Source organism: Coenobita brevimanus, chromosome 101, assembly GCF_032717465.1.
Source record: "Coenobita brevimanus isolate Jiangsu-jjx chromosome 101, ASM3271746v2, whole genome shotgun sequence".
In the NCBI taxonomy this organism is placed as follows: Eukaryota; Metazoa; Arthropoda; class Malacostraca; order Decapoda; family Coenobitidae; genus Coenobita; species Coenobita brevimanus.
Window position 1 is genome coordinate 29,857,891 of NC_137054.1, and position 24,126 is coordinate 29,882,016.

Here is a 24,126-nt window from a genome sequence, read left to right on the forward strand (position 1 = left end):
CAGGACCAACTTGCCTAGCCCTGGGTGCCTACGCTCTTCATGGGGCAACATAGGATTGGATGATGAATGAATGGATGAAATCTGTAACAGTCATACATATTACACCAGAAATTGCTTCAATCCATCCTTCTTCTCTGTTGAACCTGACCTAGCTAGGTTTGTCCATAAGTCACTTGACTACATGTGAAGTATCAGCATGATTCAGGCATATATTATATAATCACACACATACACACACACAAAGTTATAAACATTTGTTTTTTCCTAAAAACCAGTTATAATCACCAGAACACACCAGAAGGCAGCACTGTCAGTATGTGTACACAGGAATTGTGGCTGTCTATAAAGTTTTTCCTGAATCTTCTGGGTATATAAAGTATTCAAATGCATCTTATTTTTCACAATTTATCAAAAGCTTTAGATTATTATTATTTTTTTAAATTTCATATTCTACAAATGATTGGCAGTTTACAAGATATCTACCTGTCTATGTGGCTGTTTCGAACAGAACCAGAGCTAACTTGAGTCCAACCTCGTGACATCCACGTTCGAAGATGCATGAGGACTTTTCAGTGTACTTGTTAGGGGGAAAAAAATCTTAAATGCCACTGAATACAAGTACACATGGTATAAAGCATAAATGGAGCCTTGTGATGTAGACCATCACTAATTGCTGCTACAACCGCTGGAGTATGCTCTCAAGGAATTGTCCCTCCCATCACCGACCAATGGCCACATCTCCACGTCTGAAGAGAGGGATCTTTTAGCACTATCACTCAGGATACGAGGCCTTGGCATTAACCCGCCCCGTGCCAGCGACATATATATATATATATATGTACGTCGGGACCTGCAAGTGCACAAAATGCCAGTGATGTATGCAAACATCATCAATTTGAAATATTTGCGAAAATTCATAAATTCAATATTGGCGCGAGACATTTGCTAGGGATACTCCGGCGCCTGTTTTGGCCTAATACCTACGCTATGAGTCGTCACATCATCCCTCCTCCCACGCTGGGCGCCGCCAACTCAATCCCACTTTGCGAGTGATAGAGCACCATGGTGCATTGTGGTATTCCCCAACACAAGACTGACAAGCTCCTGAACATCCCCTGTGATGGAGAAAATGATTCTCCCATTGATAATGTTGCTCATCAAGACTACGTCCAACCTGAGTCGGAATCAAGCAGCGAGGACAAGATTCCATCCCCAACAAAGATGAGGTATGTGGCTGTCTGAAAGGCTGTATCTCACACTGCACCAACACCACCACCACTTTCCACCCCACCACGCTGCTCTTGCTCCATGAACGATTCCCCTAGTGATATGGAATACGAGGCTGACTCCTCAGGTGAACATTGGCTGTCTTCATGGAAAGGATGGCCCAGGGAAACCCAGATGAGTGGGGAAGAACTATTCAGTAAAAAGTACAAAGTGAGCAGTGCTTTGTTCCATTCATGTGGTGTGTGAAGATACCTCCCACCTCCAGCCCCACGCAGCGCTGCCTCTCCCCAACCCAGGACCTCCACCGCACCTGAACCCGCCTGCGCTTCCTCCCGACAGCCTCAAACGGTGGGGAAAGAAGCAAAGGGGAAGGGAAAAGGCAGGGGGAAGAAAAGTGTGAGTTGTGGGGAAAGTGAGGAGGCAAGCTCTGTTCCCCAACCTCCTCCCCAACCTACTACCAAATTTCCTCCCCATCCTGATGACGGAGATGGAGGTGGCCCTACTGGTGACAAGGGTGAAAGCAAAGGAGGGGATGAAGTCAAGTGCAAGTGGGACGATGGAAGCAATTTCATTCCCATCATTCATCCCTTCACAGGCGGTGATATGGCAGGTTGTACTATGCTGGAGCTGACTCCCACTTCAAGGAGCTTCAATTTCTTCAAGAATTTTTTTACATTGGAGCTAATATTGAGAATTATTCTCCTCTTTAACACCTATGTTGCCTTCTACCAATGCGTGAGTGTGACGTGGGGTTGTGTCTCATCCCATGCTTTGAGGAATATCATACCCTCCTCCACTTCTAAGTGCTGGAAACCTGCTATATGCGAAAAAAGACACCTATAAATGTTACTGAATTGTACCGTATATATAAATTAGTGTAAGTTATTTCATAAGTAATTGTAATGTATACATAAATTAGTGTATATGATTTCATAATAGCAAGTGCAGTGTAAGTCAAAGGCTTTTCGTCTCATTAACTCTCCTCCTCTTACTGACTCCCTTCAACCTCTGTCTCTTCGCCGCACTGTTGCATCTTTATCTCTTTTCTATCGCTACTTTAATGGTCACTGCTCCTCTGAACTGTCTGCTTGCATTCCTCCACCTCTACGATGGGCGCGTAGCACCCGTCTGGCAGCAAACTCTCATCCCCTTTCTGTCCAACTCTCTAATGCAAGAGTTAACCGTTACTCCCAGTCTTTCATTTATGCAACAGGTCAGCTCTGGAACTGTCTCCCTCTGTCTGTATTTCCTGCTGCCTATGATCTCCAGTCTTTCAAACGCAGTGTGTCCAGGCATCTCAAAATGATCAGATCTTGAATTTGGCTCTCTATTGTATTTTGTTTTTCTCTTGGAGGGAACTGTTACTGCGGGCTCATGGCCTTTGGTTCCTTCTTCCTTGCATTAAAAAAAAAAAAAAAAAAAAAAAAAAAAAAAAAAAAAAATCAAATAACTTGCATAATGTGTCTTGTGTGTTCGAGAAAAGACACATGGCGAATACAACGTGCAAGCATAATTCATTGTACGAAAAAAATATACAACTGTAAAATATATATGTGTGGGAAAACACTTTATGTGAAAACTAGAAAATCCAATAATATGAACATTACTGGAAAAATACCACTCACTCTCAAATGTCGTAATGCACCCCTGCACATAATTATGCTTGGGGACAATTCCCACATCATCTATATACCTTCCGAGAGTGTCCCTGGGTCATTTGGGGTACTTACCCATGAAGAAAAGGAAGATCTCCTACCTCAACTCGCTGGGTGTCAGCGGCAGTCAATGAAGTCTACGGGCATTACTCGAAACATTTCAGTTACCAAACTCGCCAAGAGAGAATCAACTTCAAAATTAACCTTTTAGACTTCTGTGAGTACTTTTATGGTTGTTCTCCATGTTTTCTCATCATCCCTAACCTTAAAAAAAAAAAAAAAAAAAAAAAAAAAATTTGGCCGGCACTGGGGCGCCATGAAGGTCCCAAGTTGGCCAGCATATGGTGGATTAAAAATCCAGCAGCCATGGCTGGCTATGAACATGGACATTAACTCTGGCTTGCCAAATCCTTGTCATGGAAAATTTGGGCCCAAACTGAGATGGGTGAAGCCGATCAACAACAGCAGAAAGACAGACACAAGCAGAGAGGGGAAGCAAGACAGAACTAGCTGTGGCACATAGCTGCATATCTTATTACAAACCAGCACAGAAGAGTTGAAATGACACAGGAGGTTGAAGCATTGCACTGGCAGACAACCCTGCTTCTCGGGGCAAAATGGCTTTGACTTCAAGAAACAAGAATATAATGACACCATAGCCTTGAGATATGGGTGGTCAACAGAAAACCTTCCTCAACAGTTTACCAGTGGCACCATACAATGGTTTGCAAATAAGGGAGGCTTTGTGTGCATTTGGCTTGATGAAGTACAGAACCTCATTGCAAAAATGCTGCAGGAAATTTGCCATGACAACACCATAAAGCCAGCTCAGCTTCCTCTAGACAATGATCACTTTAACCACAGAACAGCAAACATCAAATGATGTCAAATGCTACTCTCCCTTGTGAGGTCTGCATTCCTATGCATCAGGGGCACAAAATCATCAGCCCTCAGGCATGTATCTCAGGTGGATATGGACTACGAAGCTACTGTGTTCGAGAGACACATTGAGCAGTGACTCTAGTACATAAATATTTTTATTAGCACTGTAATATTAATCATATTATAAAACAGTAATTAAAATACATGTAGCAGCATGTTGATGATTTCTGTACCACAGTTGTTGGCATGTTTGGGGCCAACCGACTGTATTACGAAGATTAGTGCTAACCTTCACATTACGACTCCAGTTGGTTACTGTAATTGAACTATGAATATTGATGCTGACCTTCACAATATAGCTTCCAAATGGATGGAAGTGATTTTACAGTATGGGAAAAAAAGAAAAGAAAAGAAGCAGCAGTATGACAAATATGATGATGATGATCTGAACATGAAACTGCAGGCCAAAGCTGCCTTTCTACAGTCCACCATCCTTCTTTTAGGGGTTAAGGAGAAGATTAAGGGACACTTAATACAATGTGACAGCTTCAGCACCTAGTAAGAGTGGTGTCACCACCAAAAGGCATCCCACTTCAACAACATACAGTACTGACTGTAGATATATAAAGTGCAAATGCTGAATCCTTTAGAATATTTGCTCCTGTGAGTCCATCTCCGCAAGAGTCAGAAATTCAAGGAATAAAAACAGAAACAATCACATATTTACCAGCTCCAGTGCAGTTCTGATTAGCATAAAAATCCGGTATCTGGACTCAATGCATAGTTTGTATTTTTTTTCCAAAAGATTATACATCTATAACTAAGGATCCTCATGCATGAGTTTTTTGTCACTAGCTGAAGCAAACAACTTGGAAGAATTTTTTTTTTTTTTTTTTTTTTTTTTTTTAATAATCATTAGCTCCAAAAAGTTGTACAAGAAACTTTTAATATGGTACACAAATTAAGGCATAATAAGCTTTATTCATCAGTCAAGAAGTCAATATATTAATTATCTCAGTGAAAAGATTAAAAAAAAAAGTACAAGAAAAAAGCTTAAATAGCTGCATGAAACTGACCATAAATAAAAAATAACAATATCAGAAACTGGCAGTATGCAGCCAAGATTGTAAAAGGAACTTCAGTCATAAGCTTGGAAAGTTGCACAAAAAACACCCTTCATTAGCTAAGAAAATCTACCACTTCATCCAGTTCTCTCTGTTTGGCCTGCTTGTGGGCCCAGCGTGCCTCTACAGTCTCAGGTGTCAACTTCCACTTGTCGTGATAGATCCTCAAGCTGCAGGTGTGGCAGGTTTTTCCTCCTTGGAATGGTGGGGTTTTTATGTAGGTGTCAAGGCATTGATTGTGGTAGACATGACCACAGTATATCCGCTCCACATGCTTTGCCCCATTTTCATCCAGTTCAACATCCTGTCAACAGGAGATAACAGAAAATAACTAAGTGGGTCACACACACACACACACACACACACACACACACACACACACACACACACACACACACACACACCCCAGACATGGGGTCTATTACTGGGTTTCTATTACTATTAATTTCAGTTGCTCTCTATTATAGTACTATTATAATTACTTTAGTGGTCATCTATTGCTATTACAGTACTATTATTTGGTCATCTATTAGTATTACTATTACTATTAATATATTATTTATGATAACAGTATTAATTAAACTGAAAATGGTTTTTATTTTCATTATTGTTGGGAGGCTGTTCCACTGAATGCACAAGTGTGTCTAGATCACCTGATGGCCTGTTGACCACTCTCCATTCTGCATGGTCTCCTGTGGTGTACCTGCATCTTGGAGAGCAGCCAACAGCTAACCAAGGTGAGAAGGCTGTTTTTACTGATTATGGTAAACTGCATTAAAAAAGTGTCTGTAATGGGAAAGTAATATACAATTATCTATTATTTTGCCTTCTATTACTATTACAATTACTATTCCAGCCAGGAACTTGTGATTTATTACTATTACTATTACTTTGAAAACCCTGTTATAGTCAATTACTATTACCCCATGTCTGACACACACACACACACACACACACACACACACACACACACACACACACACCGACAATGGGAGAGGAAGGACATACATCACCGAGCTCCACTACTACCGGCATACATAATGAGTATCTATTAATGAGTCAAGTTCAGTACTAGGCTAAATTAAGTGTTAATACAGCAGAGTAATTATAAGGAAAGACAGTGTAGTCAAAAGAGTGTATACATCAGAATCTGTGCTCCAAGGAATTTGCTGAAGCAAGGGAAGCATCAGGGTGTTGTCACATCACACCATGATGGACAGCAGGGAGATGCCAGATTGTAAGTAGACATGATCTTTCTGTAAGATTTTGTACTTTACAGAGTAGGAGTTAGTAGGAAAGAGAAGGGATAAAAGTAGAAAACATGATGATGAACATGGAGAACTGGTTGAAAAGGAAACATATAACATGTTAGTGGGGAAAGTGAATAAACCGCAGAAAACTTTTCAACTGGAAATAGAGGCAATTAGAAAAAAACAACGCCTGCAGAGAGAAAAAATGAAGAATTAGTAAAGGAATAAACAGAAAGGACACTACACTATACGAGTTGTCAACTGAGGCAGACTCACTGAGAAAGAAAACAAGTAAAGTCAGGAGTACAGTGTTCAACCATGAGAGATTTTTGGAGTTCAAAAATTATACAGAAAAAATTTAGCAAGCAAGCAGTCTGACCAAACAAAGCAGTGATACTGAAGAGAAAATAACTCTGGCAAATGAAATGATGACAATTTGCTCAGATGAAGTACAAAGTGCATATGCTGCTATCATAAAAATGAAGCAAGAGTTAAAAAAGATGAAACCATAAGAATGGAAATGAAAGATATCATTAAAAACAGCCCAAAGCTGATTAAGGAATCCGTTGAGATGAACAAATCTACAGTAATCACTGGTAAAGATGAAGAAGAAATAAGAAACAGAATCCCTAGGGACCAAAACGAGATGGTAAATATAATGAGCACATTGAAAGAATTATCAAAAGACATCCATGAGAATGTATACAGAGGAATACAAAAGGCTAGGGAAATATGAGAAATACAAGTCAAGGCTCCTAAAAGTAACCTTCCAAAGTGTGAACACAGTGGAGGAGGTGTTGAAGAATGCTGGCAAACTCAAAGAGTTGGAGGAATTTTAAACAGTATGGACAGGTGTGGGCACTCACTATCCATTCACTCAATGTGGTGCTGCTCTCAGGTGACTGCCCTTTCCTCTCCTCCTTCCTTCCTTCCATCCTCATCTGTCTTTTTTCCTTCATTGTTTCCTCTTCCCTATGCCTACAGGGGACACTACACTCCCTCTGCTGTCTTTTTTTCCTTCATTCTTTTCTCTTCCTTCTGTCTATGGGTGATTCTACACTGAGTGACAAGCTAAATGGTTTCCTGTACACCAGGAAACCATAACCATATAACCAAATTTTGGTTTAGTCGGTAATTAAGGCCCTCCAATTGGATTGAGCCTATGCAGGTTTCCATATCCAAGGGGTGGTTGGGGTTTATTACTCACGTGCAGGAATGAGTGAGGATGGTCGCTCTAATCGTATATGTCAGGACCAACTTGCCTAGCCCAGGGCTCCTACGCCCCTCATGAGGCAACACAGGATTAGATGATGACGATGATGATCGATAAAAAGATACCTAACTCAAATGGATTGGGGACTACAAAATGAAAGAAGCAAAAAAAAAAAAAAAAGAAGAAATCTCTGAGGAAGAGAGAAGTAAATTATTTTACACAGCAGTAGGGTTATGTTTTCATTTTTAAAGGCTCCAACATGCTTGGATGTGTCGGCATTGGTCACCTAATGGCGGCTCTCCACGCTGCACGATCCATTGCAGCCTCCCTGTTCAGTCCCTTAACCCTGAGGTCACACTTAATGACCTTGTCCCATGTCTTTCTTGGTCTATCCCTCATAACCCCACCCCCAATATTAACACTTCTCACCTTTCTTACCCAATTATCATCCTCCATCCTCTCCACATGTCCAAACCATCTCAATCTACATCTCCTCATCACAACACCAATATACTCCAGTCCCATCCTACCTCTCAACTCTTCTATCGTAAACCCAGCCCCTCCAGGCCTTGGACGCAGGGACGCACTGCACATCCACCTAATCATTGTCATTTCTGTACGTCTGAGCCGGCAAATATCTTCCTCCTTCACTGTCCAGGTCTCACTACCATACAGCATTACCCTCCTAACACATGCTGCATACAAAGACCCCTTAGCACATAGGGAGAGTCCTCTCAATGTCAGGAGAGGCAAGAGCTCCCTGAACTTCTTCCAACCACTTCTCACCTTAGCCACAGAGCTAGCTCCAGCCCCACATCCAGCACACAACATGTCTCAAATAACAAAACTCTTCCACACACTCAAGAGATTCACCAGCAAGTTCAATCCTTTCGCGTCTGACAATCTCCACCTGCTCTCCCCAACACGTCGTACACATAAAATCAGCATTATCTCGCAGTCTACCTCTGATACCACTACACCTCTTATGCACTCATTTATCACACACACCGCACAAGATGGAACTACTTCCCACACCCTTGTGGAAAACTGCACATGGCCACTTTCCCTTGTCTTTGACAGTACCGCCACCAACCCTAGATATCATCACTGTTTTATCTGCATTTACCCTTAAACCCTTTTGCCTCATACCATCTCTCCACTTCCTAAACCCTTCCTCCGCCTCCCAATCGTTCTCTGCAATCAACACCAAATCATCAGCATACAACAACTCCCACTGGAGTCCGTTTCTAAAGTCACGTGAAAGGGCTTCGAGTACCATGATAAACAACATGGAACTGAAGACTGACCCCTGATGCATACCAACATTCACGGAAAACTCATCACTCAAATCTCCATTCACTCTTACCTGGGTGTGAGCACTCACATACATAGCCATAACCACCCTAACCAGCCACTCCTCCAAGCCAAGCTTTCTCATTGCCCACTTCACCACCTCTCCAGGGACTCTGTCAAAGGCCTTTTCCAAATCAACAAAAACAAAATAAAGATCCCTTCTCCTACCAATATATTTTTCCTGAAGCTGTCGAACAATGAATATAGCATCAGTGGTCCCCCTACCTGGCATAAACTCAAACTGCATCTCATCAATATTCACTCTTTCTCTAATCATCCTTCTAAAACTCTCTCCATTACCTTCATTATCTGATCTAAAGGCTTTATACCTCTATAAATTCCTCTTTCCAGGGCATCACCCTTCCCTTTATACACATTTACAATTACACTCTTCAACCAATCATCTGGGACAACACACTCATAAATAATCCTATTTATCAGGTCAGTGACTAAACTCACCCCTATATCGCCTGAGCCCTTCAGCATTTCGGCAGTCAACCCAGACACACCTGCTGCCTTCCCCACCCTCATCCTGCCTATTGCCTCACTCACAGCAGCAGTATCAATCAAAGGCCAAGGGCCAGACACTGGATCTGCTGGCTCCAAACCTTCCCTGTTCCAGTCAAGAAAATGGCACACAAACAGCAGGGACTAAAAAAAGGCAAGGTAGTAGAATCAAACTACGTCAAATATGTAAACAACATGACTAAGTTGATGTACTCTAGTGTACATGGAATGGTATCCAAATTATTTGAGACAAAAGACTATATCAACGAAAAGAAACCTCATATTTGCCTATTCGTCCATCCATCATCCAAACCTATGTTGCCCCATGAGAAGCATAGAAGCCCAGGGCTAGGCAAGTTGGTCCTGACATTTAAGATGACAGTGACCAGCCTCACCCATCCCTGAGTGGCATTATGTGAGCAATAAACTCCAACCACCCCTTAGATATAAACCTACACAGGCACAATCCAACTGGAGTGCCTTAATTACCCACTAAACCACCAGGCGCCATAATTTGGTTATACGGTTACCACCCAAAGTAGTAAATGGTTTCCTGGTATCCAGGAAACCATTTGGCTTGCCACTCAGTGTAGAGTCATCCACAGGCAGAAGGAAGAGGAAAGAATGAAGGAAAGAAAGATAGAAGAAGCAGAAGGATGGAAAAATGGAATGGGCAGACACCCAAGCAGCACTACCATACACTGAGTGAGTGGATGGTAAGTGTCCCCACCTACCTGAAACAAAATTAATCCTAAGGATATTCAATAACACTCTAAGTTCTGATGCATATATTATATGGAGAAGGGATAGAAATTTGAAAAAAAGAGGAGGAGTTGTGATATTAACAAAGGAAAAACTTCAAGTCAAAGAAAGAACTAGATATACCCTCAAAAGTAAAATTAATTGAAGTAGAAATCAACACAGCTGAAAGTAAAATAATGGTGGCAAATTTGTACATGCCACCCAAGACAAGAACCTGGGACAGAGGTGAATATGAAGACTTGGCAGAAAGTACAATACTAAGTTTAAGAATCCTACTATAAAGAATGGAAGAAAAATCTGAAAGAATTACACTAACAGGAGATTTCAACACAAATATAAACTGGATTACTCAAGATGTAAGAAGCCATAAAAGCTGTTAGGATCAAACGTTCCTGGATCTTATACAGGAGTTTTTCCTAACACAACATGCAAAGGAGAACAACAGAAAAAGTGGACCAGAAGAGCCATCATTGTTAGATCTTGTTTTTACAAGGCAAGAAAATGAAACTGACAACATAATGTATCACCCACTTTTCGGCAAAAGCAACCATGTAGTACTAAATTTCAGGATAGCATATGATATATTTAGTGTTAAAAAAAGTTACAAAGAGCTTAAACTACAAAAAAGGGTAACCATGACGATCTAAAGAAGTACTTTATACAAATGGATTGGGAAAAGGAGCTTAGCGGACATGCTATAAATGATATATATATATACAGTAATCCCTCTACTTTCCGGACGCCCACTTTCCGGACATTCCCACTAACCGGACATAATCGTCCTGGGATCCAATATTCCTAAAATGGTCCGAAAACCGCAAAAAATTAGAAAAAAAAGAAGATTTTTTCCCGCCCATAATTTGAACTTGGCGCGCGCAGCACGGGACAGCTTTGTTGTGGCGCGTCATTCCTCCGACGTCCGCTAGAGTGCCCCTGGATCCTCCCCACTGTCCGCCTGTCCCTTGTCGTGAGCAAAAGCTCGTCGTTATGGCTGCCCACGTGCTCGCTTTTGTGGTGGTGCCTTACCTGCTGCAGGCACTCCTGCTGCTCTCGTGCCTCTCCTTCGTGTGTGTGATGATGGCCCCGTCGCCTGAGAAGAGGAAGAGAGTGGTATTGACTCTGGAGAAAAAGCGGGAGATATTGGAGAAAGTAGATGCAGGATGGTCTTCTTCACGCATCCTCCGTGAGTTCAACCTGGCCCGATCTACTTTGTTTGATATTAAGAGATCCCGAGACAAACTCATGCAGTACATGGCTGACTTCTCGTCAAAAAGCAAACGCAACATGGAGAGGAAGATGATGTTTACTTCCAAGTTTGCTGAAGTCGACCGCTCCACGTTGATTTGGTATCAATAGCAACGTGCTGCTGGTGTGATGGTACGTGGTACGGAGCTGAAGGCTGCTGCTGAGAAGTTCGCAAGGCTTCACGACGCCCTAGACTTCAAGGCATCCGAGGGTTGGCTCTTCGCATTTAAGTCACGGCATGGCCTTACCAACCGTAAGTCTCATGGCGAAGCTTTGGACGCTAACGAGGATGGAGTAGAGGAGTTTCGGCACAAGGTGAAGGGCTTGACCGACAGGGAGGGCCTCACTCTCGGTCAAGTCTACAATGCTGACGAAACTGGTTTATTCTATCGCTCTTTGCCTACGAACACTCTAGCCGAGGAGACGGAGAAGCGTGTACCTGGCCACAAGCTCTCCAAGCAACGGCTATCTGCTTCGTGTTGTGCCAATGCTAACGGCCTGCACCGGCTTAAGCCCGTTATTGTTGGCCGTGCAAAGCAACCTTGGTGTCTTCGTGGGGTGATGGATGTCCTTCCTGTCGTCTGGTACCATTCCTTGAAGGCATGGTTTACAGCCCACATCTTCAAAGACTGGTTCCACCGCCATTTCGTCAAGGAGGTCATACATTACCAGACGGAGAAACTGGGAATCCCACGCCACCAGGTAAAGGCCCTCCTTCTCCTCGACAATGCACCTGCCCACCCCTGCGACAAGGACTTGGTGGCTGAGAATGGCCACATTAGGTGCATGTTTCTGCCACCTAATACTACTGCTCTCATCCAACCAATGGACCAAGGAGTGATCGTGGCAACGAAGCGCCCATACCGACGGAATTTCCTGAACGAGGTGATGGTTGTTCTCGAGGATGAGGACGAGCGCAGGGAGGGACGGGACACGCGAGGCCAGCGGACTTTGGAAAACCTTCGCTGCTACAACATCAAGTCTGCCATTTACAACTGGGCCAGTGCATGGAAGGAAATCCCTGTCAAGACTCTAGAAAATGGTTGGTCTCATCTGCTTCTCGGAACAGATGGGGAGTACGATTTCCTAGGTTTCGACGTGGATGACTTCCATGCATGTCTATGTGCGCACAGCGAAGATGCTGATGTGGACGAAGTGAGTGAGTGGTTGGATGACGACAAGGGAGATCCTGGGTATCAGACCTTGTCTGATATTGAGATCGCATCTTTTGTTGCAGGTGTCAGTACCCTGCTTGAAGATTCCGACGAGGACGGCGACGATGATGCGGACTCCTCTCAGCATGACACTACTCCAGCCATCCCCAAGCTCAGCGCACTCCGGGAACACCTAGAGTTCGTTCTGGACTACCTGGAACACCTGGACTGCGACAGGGAGATGGGGCCCTTGGGACTTGTGGAGGAAGTGTGTACTTTCAGGCAGCGCATCATAAATCGTCAGAATCGTCATTCCTTGCGTCAATCAATGATTGACAGTTTTTTCAGGACAGTGACCCCCGCTGTGCCCAGCCCTGGCTCCACTCTGTTGCCTCCCGAAGACAGGCCCTCATGCTCCGAGCCACAGCTCAGCACATCAGCCACGGTGGAGTCACCACTCGACGTGAGTTTGCGTCTATCTTCCGAGTTGTCTGCAGTGGGTACGCCATCACCACGACCCAGTGACGCACCCCTAGGTCACCTGCCAGCGATACTCTCAGACTCTGACAGTGATTAAACGGCAAGAACTTCTCCACTAGATCACAAGACAAAATTTTTGGACTAAATTTAACGTAAATAAACTTGTGATTTGTTTTGAAATTGGTTTTATGAGTGGAAAGACTTAAAGTGCAGAGTGCAACACTTATTAAGTTACAATGGAGCATAAGTAAGACAAGAGTGCACAGTGTGAAGAGAATGGACTTCTGAGTGCGAATGACTAAGTTTAGTGCAAGACTTCATGAACAGTGTACTGCAAGTGCTTCAGGAAATCCTTTTTACTGTCAGAGTCTGAGAGGAAGCGGTTATTCATTGAGATGGCCATGGACTTGCTGTAAGTAGGCAGAATGTTTCATACTGTACTGTACTGTATTTTCCATACTATACTTACCTCAAATACCTCATTTCACTCTTTTATGTCCCTTATTGGTGTGAATATGTAGTGTTTTAGATGCTATGCATTTGCAGTAGGGAGGTGTTTTTCTGAGTTAGGCTAGGTTAGGGTCCATAACTACCAGTCCAGGAGCCAGGGACTTGTAAGTACCCAGAATGTTTCATATTGTATGAACCTACCTTAAAAACCTCATTTTATGGTTCTTTTGCATTTATTTCAGTCTTTTATGTCCCTTTTTTGTGTGATTTGGGTCTTAAATAGGTGCTATGCATGTCCAGAGGAAGTTGTATAGGTGTTTTTCTGAGTTAAGGTCCATAATTACAAGTCCAGGAGGCTGGTGCCCACTATCCGGACAGGACCACTTTCCGGACATGCCTATGGCTCTATTACGTCGGATAGTGGAGGGATTACTGTATACAGAAAATTATGTGATTTTTATGAAACAGAGTCCAAAATTATATCCCTCAGCACAAAGAAGCAGAAATAAGGATAAAGAAATGGCTTAATAATGAATGGAATATATACAGACAACATAATAGTGAGAGGACATATAACAACAATAAACAGGCAAGAAATTATTATACAAGGATATGGAGAGATGCTCACAGACAGTTTGAGGAAGACATTATAAATAAAAGTAGCGATCAACTGAAGCTCTTTTTACAGCTACATCTGAAGCAAAACCAAAGTAAAAGATAAAATATTGTCCATCATGGATGAGGGGAAAACTTATTACCAAAAAGAAAATATTTGTGAAGTACTGTACATAACAAAAAATTCCAATCAGTTTTTACAGAAGAAGGTAGATTTGAGGGAGATGATAAGGATCAAGCATGCCCACACATATTAACGGATACAGTATATGAACACTGGAGCAGGAGGTCCAAGAAGAGTTAAGCAAATTAGACAAAGGAAAAGCAAATGGTCCTGATGATTTTTCTGGTTAGGTATTACATGAATGTGCAGAAAAGGTAGGCAGACCAATATGCATAAATTCAAGGAATCCTTAAGTCAAGGTAAACTACCTGATATTTGGAAGAAAGCTAAAATTGTTCCCCTCTTCACGAAAGGAAATAGATAAAATCCACTCAGCTACTGACATGTATCACTAACCAGCATCGTAAGATATTAAAAAAGCTGATATGAAAAATTTGGTTAAATCATCTGGAAAGACACAATATGATAACAGAAAGACAGCTCAGTTTTAGAAAGGGGAAATCACATGTTACTAATCTATTAAGCTACTATGATAAAGTTGCAGAAACAGTACAGAAAAGAGAAGGATGGGTAGGCAGTATCTATTTGGATTTCAAGAAGGCATTTGACAAAGTACCACACCAAAATTTTATGGAACTGCACAATCAAGGAGGAATCTGAGGTAATCTGTACTGTTGGATGCAAGATTTTCTCAGAAAAAGGGAAATGAGAACAGTACTAAGGGGAAATCACTCATTATGAAGAGAAGTGACTACAGTCATTACTCGTTTTACAATGAGGTTACGTCAGGTCATACCTTATCGTATACCAATTTTATCGTAAATTGGGAGATTGAAACCCATTATAAAATGGGGGTTACGTCAACTCAACTTCCCAACGTCACCTAACCAAGACTGAACCATAAATGACAACCCACCTTCATTCCTTCCTGTGTTGGTCCAAGTCGTCCCCCCTGAGACTGGGGGACAGCCTGTGCTTACAGGCACCAGTGGTCAGCCTCTGAGTCAGACAGGAACAGGTTAGCGGGAAAGGAATCCGGCCCATACCTGCACCAACCTTAGCACTGGGGCTTACAATGGAACTGACCTTACCATTGGGCACACAAATCCACAGTACTGTAGTATGATGGTTGGCTGAGAGGTGACGATAACAGGGGGACACACATGAACAAGTTGAAAAGACAGGGCTTTGAAGGGGTGGTGGGACCTGAACCATAACAATGCCTGCATGCCGGGACCGCCATCTTGCCTGAGACAAGCAATGGTCACCTTGCGTGGGCCTGGTGCTTTCTGATGGCAAAATCGTTATAGCAGGGAATTTATTGTAAATCAAATTTTGGGGTGGAACTTTTCTATTATCGTTGTAGCGAATTATCGTAAACAGAAACATTGTAAAACAAGTAATGACTGTAGTGGAGTCCCACAGGGATCAGTGCTGGCATCAATTATGTTTTTATTATATCCCTTTGTGTGCCAGGTGGGGTCATATGGACCCCAACATATTTTTTAAATGATGCCATGTTGCCCCTTACTGTTTTAGGGATCTGGTCAACCATGCCTTTGTTTGTCATGGCTGATTGTATAAGTGCAGCAATTTTGAGTGAAAAAGCTCTTATAGTTCAGGAGTCAGGAGGGCACAAAGTTCAAGTGGGGGTTGTCCAGTACCCCATCCAGCATTCTGTGTAACAATTTGATATTTTCAACTTCTTGATATTACTGACCATGTCACTGAATGATGAGATGTTCTACAGTCAGTGGGGGAGAATTGTACAAGATCTTCCCATTTCTGATGGTGATAATGATATATTAGTTGGTTTTACTGAATGTTTACCAGATTTGTAAATTACTCAGGCTTTTTTCTGAATATACTGTAAATGTCAATCTTTTTCTGAATATACAGTAAATGTCAATCTAGTTTATTTCATTTGTAAATCATTCAGGGGTTTTCCGAATATAAATGTCAATCTCGTCCATGTCCAGAACATCGATTCAACCTAATTTTTCTGGTCATTTTATTTTATTTTTTCCATTTTTTTTCTATGGCATTATAACTGACAACACATTTATTTTAGTATGTTCAGAACATGCTGAATGAATAAGAATATACAGTAACCTAAAAATATATGCTACATTATTCATTACATGTGCCATCCATCCAAACATCATCCAATCCTATGTCATCCCATGAGGAGTGTAGGAACCCAGGGCTAGGCAAGTTGGTTCTGACATTTAAGATGAGAGTGACCAACCTCACTCATCACTGAGTGGCATTACGTGAGCAATAAACCCCAACCACCCCTTGGATATAAACCTACACAGGCTCAAATTGACTTGAGCATCTTAATTACCCACTAAACCACCAGGTGCCAAAATTTGTTTATATGGTTACCACCCAGCAATGGTTTCCTGGTGTACAGGAAACCATTTAGCTTGAGTGATGTATGCATCAAAATGTAAAATATATGTATACTGTATATACATATACATACATACATAAATATTATATATATATACTGTGTGTATATATATCTATCTATCTATCTATCTATCTATCTATCTATATACCTAGGCTGCTTCCCCCAAGGAAAGGGAGGTAGCCGAGACAGGACGACTCACTCTCCATTTACTCATCCATTCAAACACATTCATTCGCATCTTAGCCCCAAAGGGGAGAACGGACAGATCCTCACCGCATCACACCGCACAAGGGTCAACTGCGCAATGCAATCAGTGACATCCGCAGCAGGGCCTGACAGCAGAACTGGTTTACCCCTGCCACATCATAACAGACCCATCCCCTTACCCGCACCTGACCTGACTAGCTGATCAGACCAAATGCGGGAGAATATCCCCTCAGGGCTGCGTCATCACTTATTCATTCACAATTTCTCTCCATTTATTTCTGTCACGCACAGCCACTCTCCCTTGCTCAACAGACATCCCTCTCGCATCCAGCGCTCTCTTCACACTGTCCATCCATCCTATTCGTGGTCTCCCTCTCAGCCTTACACCTCTCACATCAGATCTAGTTATCTTTTTCACCAATCGCTCATTATCCATTCTCTCCATATGCCCAAACCATTGCAACACCCTCTGCTCAACTCTACCAGCCATCTCCCGAACAACTCCAGCTCTCCTTCGCACTTCATCATTTCGCACTCGATCCATACGCGTCACTCCACACATACTCCTCAGACATCTCATCTCCATTACATTCAAACTTTTCCTCTCTGCTACACCCACATTCCATGTTTCAGCCCCATATAATGCAGTCGGTACCACAACACCCTCATACAGCCTTCTCTTTACATCCATTCTAAGCGAACGACATTTAAACACTTTTTTCATTCCTCCCAGCACCTTTCCTATTTCATTTATTCTAAACTTCACATCTGCATCTATTCTTCCATCCACAGCAACATGTGACCCTAGATATTTAAAACAATCTACCTCCTCAAGCAACTCACCATTCAAAACTATATTCATCCCCCTACCATCTATCAACCTCGTACACTTCATCACTTTACTCTTATTCTCATTTACTTTCAATTTCCTCCTTTCACACACCCTTCCAAACTCCTCTACCAACTGTCTCAATCTCTCCTCTGAATCAGTCACCAGTGCAGTATCATCTGCAAACAGCAGCTGCTTCAGATTCCACTCTCCTCCATATATATATATATCTCGGCCTCCCCTTCCCTCTTCCCCCCTCCACCTCACTCACATACACTCTCTTCGTCAGTCTTTCACCCTCCATCCTCTCCACATGGCCAAACTGCCTCAGTGTGTTCCTTATAATGCTTCCTTCACATCCACATCCACACCACAACGCTCCTTTATATCCTCATTCGTCAGCCTGTCTCTCCATGTGACTCCACAGGCTCCTCTTAAATCACTCATTTCCACTGCTCTCACTCTTGACTTGTGTCCTTCCAACAACGTCCAAGCTTCACTTCCATACGTTAGAGTTGGTATCACAATACTGTCATGTAGTAACTTTTTCACTTCCATGCTCACTTCCCTGTTTCTTATCACTGCTTTCAAAGAACCAGCAACCTTTCTTCCCTGCTGTACCCTTTCAAGCACTTCACCTTCCAAACCTCCATCCTTACTCATCACACTACCCAAGTACTTAAACATACTCACATTTTCCAATTCCTCACCATCCAACCTCACTGTACATTCACTGACTTCACCTCTCTCAAAGACCATCACTTTACTCTTCCCTACATTCGCCTTTAGATTCCGTTTCTTGCACACTCTCCCAAACTCATCCACCAAGCCTTGCAGCTCCCCTTCGTCTTCACTCAACAACACAGTATCATCTGCAAACAACAGTACAGGGATTTTCCAAACACTATCCTCTCTCACCAGGGCCACTCCAACATCCATTACCCTACCTTGTACCTCTTTTATTACCCCATCCATGTACAGATTAAACAACCATGGAGACATAACACATCCCTGTTTCAACACAACTTTCAAAGAGAAAAATTCACTTAGTTCACCATCCACACGCACTGCAGCCTTCGCACCATCGTACATACTCTTCACTGCATTCAACAACTTCCCATCTACTCCATATATTCTTAACACTTTCCACAATCCTTGTCTATCCACCCCGTCATATGCTTTCTCCAAATCCATGAAAGCCGCACACAACTTCTTTCCCTTCTCAAGAAAATTTTCCACTAAAGATCTAAGAATGAATATCTGATCTATACAACCTCTTACCTTCCTAAAGCCTCCCTGTTCTTCTCCAACTATATACATATATATATATATATATATATATATATATATATAGATAGATAGATAGATAGATAGATATATACATATATACTGTATGTATATATATATATATATATATATATATATATATATATATATATATATATATATATACATATATATGTGTGTATATATGTATATATATTGCCAGACGCCTCAATCCCATTTGGGGTGGCCAGAAACAAATCGCCTCCACATTGTCCTGTCCCCCTCCATTTCACTGCTCTGCTCCCAACTCACACCCCCCTCTCTCGTATACAGGTACCTCTCCACCCCATCCCTCCATCTCATCCTCGGCCTCCCCTTCCCTCTTCCCTCCTCCACCTCACTCACATACACTCTCTTCGTCAGTCTTTCGCCCTCCATCCTCTCCACATGGCCAAACCACCTCAGTGTGTTCCTCATAACACTTTCTATCACATCCACATCCACACCACAATGCTCCTTTATATCCTCATTCGTCAGCCTGTCTCTCCATGTGACTCCACAGGCTCCTCTTAAATCACTCATTTCCACTGCTCTCACTCTTGACTTGTGTCCCTCCAACAACGTCCAAGCTTCACTTCCGTACGTTAGAGCTGGTTTCACAATACTGTCATGTAGTAACTTTTTCACTTCCATGCTCACTTCCCTGTTTCTTATCACTGCTTTCAAAGAACCAGCAACCTTTCTTCCCTGCTGTACCCTTTCAAGCACTTCACCTTCCAAACCTCCATCCTTACTCATCACATTACCCAAGTACTTAAATGTACTCACATTCTCCAATTCCTCACCATCCAACCTCACTGTACATTCACTGACTTCACCTCTCTCAAAGACCATCACTTTACTCTTCCCTACGTTCACCTTTAGATTCCGTTTCTTGCACACTCTCCCAAACTCATCCACCAAACCTTGCAGCTCCCCTTCGTCTTCACTCAAAAACACAGTACCATCTGCAAATAACAGTACAGGGAGTTTCCAAACACTATCCTCTCTCACCAGGGCCACTCCAACATCCACTACCCTACCTTGTACCTCTTTTATTACCCTATGCATGAACAGATTGAACAACCATGGAGACATGACACATCCCTGTTTCAACCCAACCTCCAAAGAGAAAAATTCACTTAGTTCACCATCCACATGCACTGCAGCCTTTGCACCATCATACATACTCTTCACAGCATTCAACAACTTTCCATCTACTCCATATATTCTTAATACTTTCCACAATCCTTGTCTATCCACCCTGTCATATGCTTTCTCCAGATCCATAAAAGCAGCATACAACTTCTTTCCCTTCTCTAGAAACTTTTCCACTAAAGATCTAAGAATGAATATCTGATCTATCTATCTATCTATATATCCCACATTATTTATTACATGTGCAAATGTCAAAATTTAAAATATATATATGCCACATTATTCATTACATGTCCAAATGTCAAAAATTTTGAACTTATAAAAATTTTACACATACATACATACACACACACACACAAAATGGTGGACTGGCTGCACGTGCCATGTCCTGGGAAACATATGTGCAAAATTTAACATTTGTAACTTTGTGCAAGTGGTAGGTGGTGGTAACCATCATCCACTCCCTTGATGTAGTGCTGCCTTCTTCTTCCTTAGCCTTTATCATTCTTATTCTGTGCCTGCTCTCCTCTCTTCCTATTTCTCCTATCTTTCCTGTCACTTCTTATTGCTTTTCTTTCATTTGCAGGTGGCTTTACATTGAGTGACAAGCCAAATGGTTTCCTGTAAGCCAAGAAACCATTTACAAAGCTGGGTGGCAACCATATAACCAAACCATACGTGCTCCCTACGTGTCAACAGGTGGGTTGGTGGAAGGTTAGTGCCCCTCACCGTAAAACAGATAACTCAGTCAAATGGCCACCCCTATTTGATTATGGCATCTGGCAAAAGATAGATAGATAGAACTTTGTGCATATGGCAGAAATCCAACAATTAAGTTGGGGTCTCTCAAGCCCCCACATGGCGTTCCGGTTTACAAATTTTCACCTGGTGTAAAAGGATATAAACGACATTGACAGCAACACTGGAAATGGAAACTATCTAAGTATGTTTGCTGATGATGCAAAGATACAAAGGCAAAATACAAATACCGACTCTTGCAGACAGCTACAAGAAGAATTAAATAAATTTCATGAATGGAGCAATAGATGGCACATGGAATTCAGTGTGGACAAATGTCATGTAATAAAGTTTGGTAAAAGTGAAAAAAGACCAAACTGGGATTATAAGCTAGGAAGTTCAAACCTACACATATCAGAGGAGGAGAAAGACCTAGGCGTGATTATCTTCGGCTGACCACATCAAGGAGAAAGTAAAAGAACATGTGCTCACTACTGGCTAATATAAGACTAACATTCACATGTATGTATGAAGACATGCTGAGAAAGATAATTACATCATTCATTACACCAACCCTGAAGCATGCATCAGTAGTCTGGAATCCTTATCTCAAAAAACACACATAAGATTGAAAAGATACAAGGGCCACTACAAGATGGGAACCAAGCCTAAGGAACCTAAGCTAAGAAATCCAGACAAATTAAACCTACCAACATTACGAGAGAGAGAAGGAAAAGACGAGACATGATTATGCTACATAAATGCATCACAGGAAAAGAGAAAATAGACACAAATGAGGATATAACCTAGGGGAAAATAACAGCAAGAAGGCACTGCATAAAACTGCATAAAAAGTGGTGAAAATGGCGTACTGAAATTCAGTTTCCCAAATAATCAGTGGAATGCATTACCGAATGAAACAGTGTGTGCCAAAACTATTAATAAATTTATGGATATGCATGATAACAACGATTCAAAACAAGGGACAGTATGAGTTTGACCCATTCCTGTGGAGATACATTTAGGTAAGAACAATTAGGTAAGAACAATTAGGTAAGGACACACACACACACACACACACTTAAAGCTGTCCTTTTACTATAGAAGACGATGGCTACTATACACATATGATGATGTGTTGCTCAGTCATTCATGCCAACGTATGAGACTGTGCAGACCAGTTCTGGATCGGTAAACTTGGCCACACAGTTGGCATGTCAAGTCTGGGTTTGCTGGGAGAACTCCATTTTAGTGGTGCCTCCTATGTCTATGCGTTTCTCTGGCCAGGTTCCAAGCTTCTTTGAGATGAATGGTTCCTTTGCTGCAGAGGACCTGCCATTGTTTTCTGTCAAAGGCATTGGTTTCAAAGTCTTTTGGTATGATGTTGCATTTCTTCAGTTATCCTTATACGATCATCTTTTCTTCTGTCCCCTGGGTTGCAACGTGCTGCAGGGAGTTGGGCATACAGTACTGTACCCAACAGGGAAGGCAGCGCTCAAGCAGTCAGAACACGTATCCAATCCATCTAAGCTGTTTTTTAACCAGCCTGTTTCTAAGCAGGTTAACTTTACCTGTTGGAGAATTTGTGAGCAAGGGCCTTTATCTTCCCATGTGAGTTCAAGGATGTGCTGTAAGCACTAGATGTGGAAAGACTCAGGATGTTTAATGTGACACTGGTAAGTAGTCCAGGATTCAGTACCATATAAGAGGGTGAAGAGGCATACAGCTGTATACAAGGGGCTCGCACAGTACGAATGATCACAATGCGCGAATTGCATAGTACAGGAGTGACCAAAAAGCATAACCAAAAAAACTATGAATGCATGAGTTTAGCCCACAATACGTGAGGCAGAGGCAAGGGGTGACCCCAAACCACTATTTTCCCTGACTACGTGACCCCCCTCCCCACACGACGCGCCCATCATGACGTTAGAGGCTCGTGGGGAAGGTGCTCAAGAGGAGTCTACAGTAAGATCTCACCAATAACGACTTCGACAATAACATCTTTGGCAATAATGTTAAGTTAGAACAGATACCCAGTTTCAATAATAACGTTTGGATTCACCTAAATACAGTACAATCCCAGCAATCCGGTATCCAGACAAACGGAATACTCAGAACAACGGGAAAATTCAAGGGCTGGTAAAAATGTCAGTAAGTTATAACTGTGCGCCAATTTGAATGGACCGCCAAACCGCCGTTTGATAGTGTCACACGAGGCTGGGGGAAGTCAGACAAAGCGAGGTGGAGGCATTTCCGGCTGATGTAAATCCCTAGCAAATCCTCTTAACCACCCCTCCTCTCCCCCTCTTTCCCCTACTTGAATTCAGTCATCCTCCACACCTTCCAAAAATCACCAGTCTGCGTTTTGCCACCAGACAGTAAACAAGGTCTCTTACTATTGTGTTCCTCTGATAGACGGTAATTTGTACACTCCAAAATGCCTAAAGTGCAAACTAAACGTAAGCGTATCGTGCTTACCTTGAAACAGAAGCTGGACATATGCAACAGACTTGAAAAAGGCGAACATTATAAAACACTAATGGCTGAATATAAATGTTAATAGAAATGAAAGCTTACTTTGTTGGAAGAAAAATAAATAAATAATATGCCTGCATTTCATACGTACATCATTTATTTTATTTTCTGCAAAACAGCTGAGTGGCGGGTGAGGGGTGGAGTGATGGAGGTCAGGTAGGGAAGAAGAAGAACAGTCGGAAACGTAAACAAACTCACGTGGGGGCACAGGTGTTGTGATAATTCTACAGTGCAGTCTTAACACATCATCAGTTCACTAATAAATGTTCAAGCTTTTATTTCTATATTTTATTTTTCAATTTTTATGAGTACAGTACATATAATGAATACAGTAATTCGGTAAACAATGGACTGGTGTAATTTGCAGTACTGCTAGTTGCTAGACATTGCACACGTGCGTTATGACCATGGTGTGTGTTTACAAGGCAGTTTTTCAGGCGGAATCTCTTAGTGTAACCCCTAATGTGACTGGTGAGTACCTGAACTGTATTTACTGCTGTGATAGCCTTTGTATAGATTTGACTTGAAAATCAGAAATACGGGAAAAATCTGTAACCGGGAAGGTAAATTCCCCAAGCCACCCGGTTAACTGGGATTGTACTGTAATGGTTATTTTGCAAATGCCAAGTTGTTATACTGCAAATATATCCACAAGATGAGGAATGAAACACACAAACAAGAAGAGAAGAAGGAAATTGCCGAAAACGTGAGCAGTAACAAGGAGGAGATGAAGGATCCTCCCCTCACCACCTCCCCTGACTCGCTTGCCGCCATCCTCTCCTCCTCCATTGCCCTACCTGACTCACTGGCGCCTTCCCCTCCACCTCTACAGGCCCACCTGACTCACCTGCTTCACCTGGCATACCTGCAACCCCCACCACAATGACTGTTGCT

The 24,126-nt window shown here is 42.2% G+C and overlaps 1 protein-coding gene across 1 annotated transcript in view; it reads right to left on the reverse strand.

Annotated features, from left to right (window-relative positions):
* Positions 1 to 4,922: 4,922 nt before the first annotated feature.
* LOC145414868 (uncharacterized) overlaps positions 4,923 to 24,126 on the reverse strand; it is an 83,128-nt gene continuing 63,924 nt past the window's right edge. The window contains exon 5 of the mRNA XM_080284289.1: positions 4,923 to 5,192. Within this exon, the coding sequence (XP_080140415.1) occupies positions 4,944 to 5,192 (249 nt within the window). The 3' untranslated portion in view covers positions 4,923 to 4,943. The remainder of the gene's footprint in view (positions 5,193 to 24,126) is intronic.